This window comes from Chiloscyllium plagiosum, unplaced genomic scaffold (genome assembly GCF_004010195.1).
Source record: "Chiloscyllium plagiosum isolate BGI_BamShark_2017 unplaced genomic scaffold, ASM401019v2 scaf_11648, whole genome shotgun sequence".
In the NCBI taxonomy this organism is placed as follows: Eukaryota; Metazoa; Chordata; class Chondrichthyes; order Orectolobiformes; family Hemiscylliidae; genus Chiloscyllium; species Chiloscyllium plagiosum.
In genome coordinates, this window is record NW_025209473.1 from 1 (window position 1) to 11,639 (window position 11,639).

An 11,639-nucleotide genomic window follows, 5' to 3' on the forward strand; every position below is an offset into this window, starting at 1 on the left:
TTGGAGGAGGGTACTGGGATAGGGAGGGGGTGTAGGGGCTGGCGGAGGGGGTCTAGGGGCTGGTGGAGGGTACTGGGATAGGTAGGCACCGTGGCTGCGATGAGCCGGCGATATTCCCAACGTTCCGAACTGTACCTGGACTCCTTTCCGCGGTGTGGCTCGGAAATTCCTCACGAGCTCCGCCATGTCCTTCTCATACTCCGAATATCCTCCTGACTTCATGTAAAATCCGATTCGGACTTTCTCCTGGATCCCAGCTCCCAGCTCCAAGATGATCCTGCTGGAGATATCCGTGGACAGTTGTCTGTTCTTCTCAGAAATGCCCGCGTACATGGCAGCCACTTCTTTCTGTGGGAGACAGGGACAGGGGAAATCTCGACGGGGTTACACTCTGATCGGGAACCACACACCGAGGCCGAGGTACGGCTCTGCTCCCCACATCCCACCAAATGGGCAGGCCAGCATCGAGGGAATGCAGCGCCTCCTCCTGGCCCTGTCACAAGAACGGCAGCAGGAGGAAGCCATTCAGCTCCTTGAGTCCCCTCTGCCATTTGATGTGATCGTGGCTGAACTCATCTCAGCTTCTGGCTCCACTTTCCGGATCATTTCCCCCAAACCCTTTAGCCCATTACTGATTCAAACTGGGCCCAGCTCCTCCTTCAATTGGCTCAATGTCCCAACACTGGTGTCAGGATGTTCCACAGCGTCACCGCCCTTGGAAACAAATAATTCCTCCTTGTCTCTGTGTTGAGTCTGTCACCACTTACCTGAAGACCATGGCCTCTCGTTCTAGATTAGAACATAGACAAGTACAGCACAGAACAGGCCCTTCGGCCCACGATGTCGTGCCGAGGATTAATCCTAAGGTCAAATAAAATAACTTAACCTACGCACCCCTCAATTCACTGCCCACATGAGGAAACGCCCTCTCTATGCCTACAATTGTCAATCCCTCTCAGAATCGGAATTAGATTTCCCATCATTCATCTGAACACCAGACAGTATAGGCCTCAGCTGGTCAATCTATCCTCAAAAGATGAACCTGCCGTCTCTGGAATCAATCAGTGAATCATCTCTGAACCGCCTCCAATTAAGCTGTATCCCTCGGCACGTTGACACCAAAATTGGACGTACAGTTGACAGCGAAGAGGGTTACCTCAGATTACAACGGGATCTTGGTCAGATGGGCCGCTGGGCCGAGGAGTGGTAGTTGGAGTTTAATTCAGATAAATGCGAGGTGCTGCATTTTGGGAAAGCAAATCTTAGCAGGACTTATACACTGAATGGTAAGGTCCTAGGGTGTGTTGCTGAACAAAGAGACCTTGGAGTGCAGGTTCATAGCTCCTTGAAAGTGGAGTCGCAGGTAGATAGGATAGTGAAGAAGGTCATCCCTGGGCACTATGGGACAATTTAGCATGGCCAATCCACCCTAACCTGCACATCCCTGGGCACTATGGGACAATTTAGCATGGCCAATCCACCCTAACCTGCACATCCCTGGGCACTATGGGACAATTTAGCATGGCCAATCCACCCTAACCTGCACATCCCTGGGCACTATGGGACAATTTAGCATGGCCAATCCACCCTAACCTGCACATCCCTGGGCACTATGGGACAATTTAGCATGGCCAATCCACCCTAACCTGCACATCCCTGGGCACTATGGGACAATTTAGCATGGCCAATCCACCCTAACCTGCACATCCCTGGGCACTATGGGACAATTTAGCATGGCCAATCCACCCTAACCTGCACATCCCTGGGCACTATGGGACAATTTAGCATGGCCAATCCACCCTAACCTGCACATCCCTGGGCACTATGGGACAATTTAGCATGGCCAATCCACCCTAACCTGCACATCCCTGGGCACTATGGGACAATTTAGCATGGCCAATCCACCCTAACCTACACATCCCTGGGCACTATGGGACAATTTAGCATGGCCAATCCACCCTAACCTGCACATCCCTGGGCATCTCCTTGCAGACACGGGGAGAATGTGCAAACGCTGCACAGACAGTCAACCAAGGCTGGAATCGAACCTGGGTCCCTAGCGCTGTGAGGCAGCAGTGCTAACCCACTGAGCCACCGTACCACCATCAGGGGGTTGGAGGGTTTGAGCTACAAGCAGAGCTGAACAGGCTGGGGCTGTTTTCTCTGGAACATCAGAGGCTGAGGGGTGACCTTATAGAGATTTACAAAATCATGAGGGGCATGGATAGGGTAAATAGACAAGGTCTTTTCCCTGGGGCTGGGGAGTCCAGAACTAGAGGGCATAGCTTTCGGGTGAGAGGGGGAAAGGTTTAAACTGGACCTAGGGGGCAACTTTTTCACACAGAGGGTGGTGCGTGTATGGAATGAGCTGCCAGAGGAAGTGGTGGAGGCTGGTACAATTACAGCATTTAAAAGGCATCTGGATGGGTGTGTGAATAGGAAGGGTTTGGAGAGACACGGGCCAAGTGCTGGCAAATGCGACTAGGTTAGGTTCAGATATTGGTCGGCATGGACGGGTAGGACCGAGGGGTCTGTTTCCATGCTGTGCATCTCTACAACTCTAAGTAAAGGGCGCAAAATTCCCAATACTCCAGTTGTAGTCTCAACAGAGTCTTGTGCGGTCTCAGCAGGGCTTCCTTCCTTTTATACAGTCTCTTCCGAACAGCCAAACCTTCTCATTGGAACAGCTGCAGGTCGGTGACACCGAAGCATGAACAACTTCAGCAGCAAACAGCACACTGCTCCATCTAGTGGCCACAGCGCACGACACTGTGACAGTTGACATAGGAAATGTGACTGGGAGCCGTGCGGTGGTCATAAACCCTTCCCGATGAACCTGGCAACACAACGCAAGGGATTGCCAACGGGGCAAAAACAAGGGAAGATTCTTTTTCTCTTGGCTCTCTGTTTCCAAAATAACCCTTCCAGTCTCTCGGCGCGAGGTCCCGCACAGCAGGACTTCACTCCTGGGTCTGTGATCGGGTGTCCAGTCGAGGAGGGGTTGATTCAAGTGGGAACTCAGTGGAACTCCTCAGAATTGGAAGTTCCTGAGGAAGGTAATCAGAGCAAAGACGGCCAATCGCTGGGGTGTGCAGCCCTCTGCCTGAAACAACAAGGAGGCAAGTCCAATCAGAACTCACAGACTGGGGAACGATCAGATGGATACGGTGACCAGGAGTAACGGTGAGAAACAGCAGCCAGAATAGGACTCATCCCAAGCAACCAGCAGGTGGAGATGGGGCTGAATGGCCTCGTCCTAGATGGGCTCTCGGCCATTCCGGCTCCCTCCGCTCGAATACTCACCGTGAACTCCTGTTGGTACCTCTGGCCTTCATCCCTGAAACAGCGCCTCATGAAGAGCTGCAGAGCCTCCGGGTGAACCTGGTTATGGATCTCGGATAGTTCCATCACTGTCTCCGTCGGGAGGGTCACCCGCTCCCCCATCCATTTCTCGTAGGCCTGCACTGCCTCTTGGATTGCAGCCGTGTTCTCAATATCCGCCAGTGTGTGCACCGCACTCTCAAGGCAAGGCAGGTGTCCACTCCTGATAGAGTCCACGTAGGTAACCACCAGGGCTCCCAGCACTGAGGGGAGAGAGGGGAGAGACGGAGAGGGAGGGAAAGGCAAAGGGGGTTAGACAGGGGCAGCTCACCGTCATTGGTAAACACACACACACACACAGAGTCACACACACACACACAGAGTCACACACACACACAGTCACACACACACACAGTCACACACACACAGTCACACACACACACACACAGTCACACACACACACAGTCACTCACTCACACACACACACACACACTCACACACAGACACACACACAGCGAGGGAGGGACACGCACACACGGCGGGGGGTGGGGTGGCATGTTCACCCAAAGGGTAAATAGAAAACTCACAAGTACTTTCTATGGAGGAACGTGTACTCATGATGATTGCAATGTCAGAATTAATAGCAGGTACATTTGACAATATCTTTGGTACGTTAACCATTAATAAGTTACAACATTTACTAGTTGTCTTGCAGTCGTTAATGATTACTGAGAACTGGACAGCAATTTGCAACAATTGAAGCTCTGGACGAAACAAGGTTTTGTCAATTCGAGAAGGCGCAACGCTGTCAACTCTCAGCTTCCCTCTCCCTCCTCCCCCCCTCCACCCCCCCTCTCTGTCTGCGCTAAGCAGTGACATCATCAGGCAGTGTTAATAAGGTGGGGTGCGGGCAAGCTCTCTTTCAGGTACTGGAAAACCTTCACTGGACAACAATGCAGAGATCACCCATAGAAAAAGCAAATGCCTTCTCTAAACTCTTCTTCAGGTAAGACCGAGCTTGCCCATTCTAAGCAATCTCACTCTACCTCTCCATTTCTGTTCTCACAGCAAACAAGTTCCCAAAGTGGAACTGTTACGGCATTTATACAGTTTTGACCATATTTACTAAACTGCCGGTACATTTTTGTTTTCTCTGACTTGCACTTTGCTCCTTCCTCTGCCCGAACTGCAGTGTAATCTGCGGGAAGTGTATTTCACTTAGGTGTTTCTGAATTACGGGATACCAAGGTCCACCGATAAAAGAACTTGAAATTTCAGAACATTTGTCACAGTTCACCAACCGGCAACAACTACCAGTTGCACTGACCTTTCTCAGCCTACTGTTTGTAAGTCAGTCCCCAATCGCTGTAGAAGCTAAAGCTTTCTATGAGGATATTTCTAAGTTTTAAGAGCCCGCTGTTTAAAGTCCAGCTAAACTTTTTCAAAAGTCTTCCGAAACTGCAGCTCCTCTCTTGCAAACACACACACACACACCCACACCCACACACACACACATCCACACCCACACACATCCACACCCACACACATCCACACCCACACACACACATACACAGTCATCACTCTCACACACACATACACACACAGTCTCTCACACACACACACCCACACTCACACACCCACACCCACACCCACACACGAGGATCTCCTGCCTGCTCCAATTACACGGTGAGGGAGGGCAGTGGCACTGGCAAGGTGGCTGTTACTGTGAGCTAGAAGGAGTTGGGCAGGCAGAGTGGCCTCCTGAATGGATTCTGAAGCACAGCCAGTGTAGGTGGTCAGGCTCTCCTGATATCGGTCAGTCAGACCAGAGCACACCTTCAGCCAGACCCTCCTCATACACTGGGGCAACCAGAGCAGGAACTCTGCAGCACCTGCAGAGAGGGAGACCCAGTGAACAGGCCGAGTGCTGTCTCACTCTAATCCCCAACTGGTGAACAGCCCCTGTCCCACACTCCCACAATCACTCGGGTGGCTGTGTGCAGTCACTTACTCTTCCCAGTCACTGGGTACCCTCCTTTCAGGGTCTTAGTCTGTGCCGTTCTGTAAACGTACTGAACAAATGTCTGGGACTGATTCACAAACGCAGCATCCAGACAGGAGTCAGGAACCTCGTCCATGTTCCTCATGGTGTCTTTATCAGCAGGTCTGTCAAAGACAAAACACTTGCGCGTGGGGAAGTAATTCCTGATGCACTCCCTCGGCAGGTTATACTTCTGGACAGTTGCACTGCTGCCTGGGAGGAAGGAAACGAGATCAGAAATTCAATCAGCTGCTCATCTGTTCAGGTGGACCAGGGCCGTGTGGATTGACCAGATCACAGGGTCAAAACACGGACCAGGGATCAGAGGCTGTAATCCACCCCGAGATGACCCATCGTCATTGCCGAGGGAGCACCGCACTCTGGGAGGGTCAGTGCTGAGGGAGCACCGCACTGTGGGAGAGTCATTGCTGAGGGAGCACCGCACTGTGGGAGAGTCATTGCTGAGGGAGCACCGCACTCTAGGAGGGTCAGTGCTGAGGGAGCACCGCACTGTGGGAGAGTCATTGCTGAGGGAGCACCGCACTCTGGGAGGGTCAGTGCTGAGGGAGCACCGCACTGTGGGAGAGTCATTGCTGAGGGAGCACCGCACTCTGGGAGGGTCAGTGCTGAGGGAGCACCGCACTGTGGGAGAGTCATTGCTGAGGGAGCACCGCACTCTGGGAGGGTCAGTGCTGAGGGAGCACCGCACTGTGGGAGAGTCATTGCTGAGGGAGCACCGCACTCTGGGAGGGTCAGTGCTGAGGGAGCACCGCACTGTGGGAGAGTCATTGCTGAGGGAGCACCGCACTCTGGGAGGGTCAGTGCTGAGGGAGCACCGCACTGTGGGAGAGTCATTGCTGAGGGAGCACCGCACTCTGGGAGGGTCAGTGCTGAGGGAGCACCGCACTGTGGGAGAGTCATTGCTGAGGGAGCACCGCACTCTGGGAGGGTCAGTGCTGAGGGAGCACCGCACTGTGGGAGAGTCATTGCTGAGGGAGCACCGCACTCTGGGAGGGTCAGTGCTGAGGGAGCACCGCACTGTGGGAGAGTCATTGCTGAGGGAGCACCGCACTCTGGGAGGGTCAGTGCTGAGGGAGCACCGCACTGTGGGAGAGTCATTGCTGAGGGAGCACCGCACTCTGGGAGGGTCAGTGCTGAGGGAGCACCGCACTGTGGGAGAGTCATTGCTGAGGGAGCACCGCACTCTGGGAGGGTCAGTGCTGAGGGAGCACCGCACTGTGGGAGAGTCATTGCTGAGGGAGCACCGCACTCTGGGAGGGTCAGTGCTGAGGGAGCACCGCACTGTGGGAGAGTCATTGCTGAGGGAGCACCGCACTCTGGGAGGGTCAGTGCTGAGGGAGCACCGCACTGTGGGAGAGTCATTGCTGAGGGAGCACCGCACTCTGGGAGGGTCAGTGCTGAGGGAGCACCGCACTGTGGGAGAGTCATTGCTGAGGGAGCACCGCACTCTGGGAGGGTCAGTGCTGAGGGAGCACCGCACTGTGGGAGAGTCATTGCTGAGGGAGCACCGCACTCTGGGAGGGTCAGTGCTGAGGGAGCACCGCACTGTGGGAGAGTCATTGCTGAGGGAGCACCGCACTCTGGGAGGGTCAGTGCTGAGGGAGCACCGCACTGTGGGAGAGTCATTGCTGAGGGAGCACCGCACTCTGGGAGGGTCAGTGCTGAGGGAGCACCGCACTGTGGGAGAGTCATTGCTGAGGGAGCACCGCACTCTGGGAGGGTCAGTGCTGAGGGAGCACCGCACTGTGGGAGAGTCATTGCTGAGGGAGCACCGCACTCTGGGAGGGTCAGTGCTGAGGGAGCACCGCACTGTGGGAGAGTCATTGCTGAGGGAGCACCGCACTCTGGGAGGGTCAGTGCTGAGGGAGCACCGCACTGTGGGAGAGTCATTGCTGAGGGAGCACCGCACTCTGGGAGGGTCAGTGCTGAGGGAGCACCGCACTGTGGGAGAGTCATTGCTGAGGGAGCACCGCACTCTGGGAGGGTCAGTGCTGAGGGAGCACCGCACTGTGGGAGAGTCATTGCTGAGGGAGCACCGCACTCTGGGAGGGTCAGTGCTGAGGGAGCACCGCACTGTGGGAGAGTCATTGCTGAGGGAGCACCGCACTCTGGGAGGGTCAGTGCTGAGGGAGCACCGCACTGTGGGAGAGTCATTGCTGAGGGAGCACCGCACTCTGGGAGGGTCAGTGCTGAGGGAGCACCGCACTGTGGGAGAGTCATTGCTGAGGGAGCACCGCACTCTGGGAGGGTCAGTGCTGAGGGAGCACCGCACTGTGGGAGAGTCATTGCTGAGGGAGCACCGCACTCTGGGAGGGTCAGTGCTGAGGGAGCACCGCACTGTGGGAGAGTCATTGCTGAGGGAGCACCGCACTCTGGGAGGGTCAGTGCTGAGGGAGCACCGCACTGTGGGAGAGTCATTGCTGAGGGAGCACCGCACTCTGGGAGGGTCAGTGCTGAGGGAGCACCGCACTGTGGGAGAGTCATTGCTGAGGGAGCACCGCACTCTGGGAGGGTCAGTGCTGAGGGAGCACCGCACTGTGGGAGAGTCATTGCTGAGGGAGCACCGCACTCTGGGAGGGTCAGTGCTGAGGGAGCACCGCACTGTGGGAGAGTCATTGCTGAGGGAGCACCGCACTCTGGGAGGGTCAGTGCTGAGGGAGCACCGCACTGTGGGAGAGTCATTGCTGAGGGAGCACCGCACTCTGGGAGGGTCAGTGCTGAGGGAGCACCGCACTGTGGGAGAGTCATTGCTGAGGGAGCACCGCACTCTGGGAGGGTCAGTGCTGAGGGAGCACCGCACTGTGGGAGAGTCATTGCTGAGGGAGCACCGCACTCTGGGAGGGTCAGTGCTGAGGGAGCACCGCACTGTGGGAGAGTCATTGCTGAGGGAGCACCGCACTCTGGGAGGGTCAGTGCTGAGGGAGCACCGCACTGTGGGAGAGTCATTGCTGAGGGAGCACCGCACTCTGGGAGGGTCAGTGCTGAGGGAGCACCGCACTGTGGGAGAGTCATTGCTGAGGGAGCACCGCACTCTGGGAGGGTCAGTGCTGAGGGAGCACCGCACTGTGGGAGAGTCATTGCTGAGGGAGCACCGCACTCTGGGAGGGTCAGTGTGCTGAGGGAGTGCCGCACTGTCGGAGGGTCAGTACTGAGGGAGTGCCGCCCTGTCGGAGGGTCAGTGCTGAGGGAGTCCCGCACTGTGGGAGGGTCAGTGCTGAGGGAGCGCCGCGCTGATGGAAGCTCTGGGGGTGGAGGGGAATGAACAGTTTGGACAGTGCACAGCCTGGGGTGAGACTGGACGCTCCTGCAGCCCCTCAGCTGCAGCCTGCTCCTCCCTCACCGTGCTTCAGCTTGAGGGCGTTCTCCAGGTACCCATCGAGGGAGTGCCGCGCTGATAGAAGCTCTGGGGGTGGAGGGGAATGAACAGTTTGGATAGTGCACAGCCTGGGGTGAGACTGGACGCTCCTGCAGCCCCTCAGCTGCAGCCTGCTCCTCCCTCACCGTGCTTCAGCTTGAGGGCGTTCTCCAGGTACCCATCCTCCGTCACCTTCTTGCCCTCCAACGTCAAATCCAGGGTGAAATCCCGCACGGACCAGACAAAGGCTGGGAAGAAACGAGCAAACTCCCTGGACTCGTCCTCCCCCCCCGTCGCTTTCACTTTGATCAGCTCGGTCAGTTCGGTGACGTAACTGAGCAGCCGCTAAGGAAGGGAAAAGGTGCCTTTCGGTTACAGGTGCAGCTGCCTGTTCCATGTTGCTGGAACACAGGAACAATCCAGGTGCTGCCTCACTCCCAACAGAATTCAAGCTGAAATGTTCAACCATGAGAGACAGGAGCAGAAATTAGGCCATTCAGCCCATCATGCCTGCTCCACCATTCAATCATGGCTGATAACTTTCCCAACCCCATTCTCCTGCTTACCCCCCCCCCCCACCCCGATCCTTGATCCCCCGGTGAATCAGGAATTTTTCCATCTCAGTCTTAAATATACTCAATGACCTGACCCCCACAGCCTTCGGTGGCAGTGAATCCCACAAATTCCCCACTCTCTGGCTGAAGTTTCTCCTTATCTCCGTCGATACTCTGAGGGTCAGCTCTGAGTTGGACGGGGGTTTGGTTTCTCATCGCAGGGTTGGAAACTTGTCTCGTTCCCTCTCACAGAGGGGCTGTGGAAGCTCAGTTTCTGAGTGGGTTTAAGGTCGGGATTGGTCGATGTCTGATTCCCCAGTGGGAGTGGAGCGGCTAAAAGGTCATTGAAATACTCGAGTGGCCTTGATCGTTCTGAAAGACGGGCAGGCTGAAAGGTCTACTCCTGTCCCTGTGTACCTGAGGAGGAGAATGGTGCTATCTGAATGCAGGTTCTTTCTCTCTCTCTCTCTCTCTCTCTCTCTCTCTCTCTCTCTCTCCCTCTCCCCCCTTACTTGCCACAGGCGGTCAGTCTGAGCTGAGGGGGCTGTTGCCTCACTGTCAGTGGGTGAAGGATACTGGAGCTTGTCCATTGCGTACTGGTCGATGGTGCCCATGCTGTTATAGACCAACATACTGCTCAGGAGCACAGCAAGAGCAAAGATCCAGGAATCGTTGGTCGTATCGCCCTGCAGAGAAGATGGGAACGTTGGGAAAGTGTTCGATCAACTACGCACCGTTCTCTCCTCATCCCCAACCCGAGCAACTCTGGGATAATCCCCCTTCACAGGGCAAAGTATAAGGGAGCTTGTATAATAACGCACTTCATACTGCTCCTGTGTGACAGGCTGGAGACGGGGCTGAATGGCCTCCTCCTGTTCCTGTGTGACAGGCTGGAGATGGGGCTGAATGGCCTCCTCCTGTTCCTGTGTGACAGGCTGGAGATGGGGCCGAATGGCCTCCTCCTTTTCCTGTGTGACAGGCTGGAGATGGGGCCGAATGGCCTCCTCCTGTTCCTGTGTGACAGGCTGGAGATGGGGCCGAATGGCCTCCTCCTGTTCCTGTGTGACAGGCTGGAGATGGGGCCGAATGGCCTCCTCCTGTTTCTGTGTGACTGGATGGAGATGGAGCTGAATGGCCTCCTCCTGTTCCTGTGTGACTGGCTGGAGATGGGGCCGAATGGCCTCCTCCTGTTCCTGTGTGACAGGCTGGAGACGGGACCGAATGGCCTCCTCCTGCTCCTGTGTGACAGGCTGGAGACGGGACCGAATGGCTGGAGGTGGGGCTGAATGGCCTCCTCCTGTTCCTGTGTGACAGGCTGGAGATGGGGCCGAATGGCCTCCTCCTGTTCCTGTGTGACAGGCTGGAGACGGGACCGAATGGCCTCCTCCTGCTCCTGTGTGACAGGCTGGAGACGGGGCCGAATGGCCTCCTCCTGTTCCTGTGTGACAGGCTGGAGACGGGGCCGAATGGCCTCCTCCTGCTCCTGTGTGACAGGCTGGAGACGGAGCCGAATGGCCTCCTCCTGTTCCTGTGTGACAGGCTGGAGATGGGGCCGAATGGCCTCCTCCTGTTCCTGTGTGACTGGCTGGAGACGGGGCCGAATGGCCTCCTTCTCTTCCTGTGTGACAAGCTGGAGGTGGGGCTGAATGGCCTCCTCCTGTTCCTGTGTGACAAGCTGGAGATGGGGCCGAATGGCCTCCTCCTGTTCCTGTGTGACAGGCTGGAGATGGGGCCGAATGGCCTCCTCCTGCTCCTGTGTGACAGGCTGGAGACGGGGCCGAATGGCCTCCTCCTGTTCCTGTGTGACTGGCTGGAGACGGGGCCGAATGGCCTCCTCCTGTTCCTGTGTGACTGGCTGGAGACGGGGCCGAATGGCCTCCTCTTGTTCCTGTGTGACAGGCTGGAGACGGGGCCGAATGGCCTCCTCTTGTTCCTGTGTGACAGGCTGGAGATGGGGCTGAATGGCCTCCTTCTGTTCCTGTGTGACTGGCTGGAGATGGGGCCGAATGGCCTCCTCCTGTTCCTGTGTGACAGGCTGGAGACGGGGCCGAATGGCCTCCTCCTGTTCCTGTGTGACAGGCTGGAGACGGGGCCGAATGGCCTCCTCCTGCTCCTGTGTGACAGGCTGGAGACGGGACCGAATGGCCTCCTCCTGCTCCTGTGTGACAGGCTGGAGACGGGACCGAATGGCCTCCTCCTGCTCCTGTGTGACAGGCTGGAGACGGGACCGAATGGCCTCCTCCTGCTCCTGTGTGACAGGCTGGAGACGGGACCGAATGGCCTCCTCCTGCTCCTGTGTGACAGGCTGGAGACGGGGCCGAATGGCCCCCTCCTGTTCCTGTGTGAC

The 11,639-nt window shown here is 56.5% G+C and overlaps 1 protein-coding gene across 1 annotated transcript in view; it reads right to left on the reverse strand.

Moving 5' to 3' along the window:
• Positions 1–14: 14 nt before the first annotated feature.
• LOC122546793 (guanylate-binding protein 1-like) overlaps positions 15–11,639 on the reverse strand; it is a gene marked incomplete at its 3' end in the record, with an annotated part of 14,243 nt that continues 2,618 nt past the window's right edge. Inside the window, exons 2-6 of the mRNA XM_043685427.1 lie at positions 9,869–9,978; positions 8,885–9,072; positions 5,333–5,575; positions 3,304–3,584; positions 15–348 (exon numbers count right to left, since the gene is read on the reverse strand). Coding sequence (XP_043541362.1) covers positions 15–348; positions 3,304–3,584; positions 5,333–5,575; positions 8,885–9,072; positions 9,869–9,978 — 1,156 coding nt within the window. The remainder of the gene's footprint in view (positions 349–3,303; positions 3,585–5,332; positions 5,576–8,884; positions 9,073–9,868; positions 9,979–11,639) is intronic.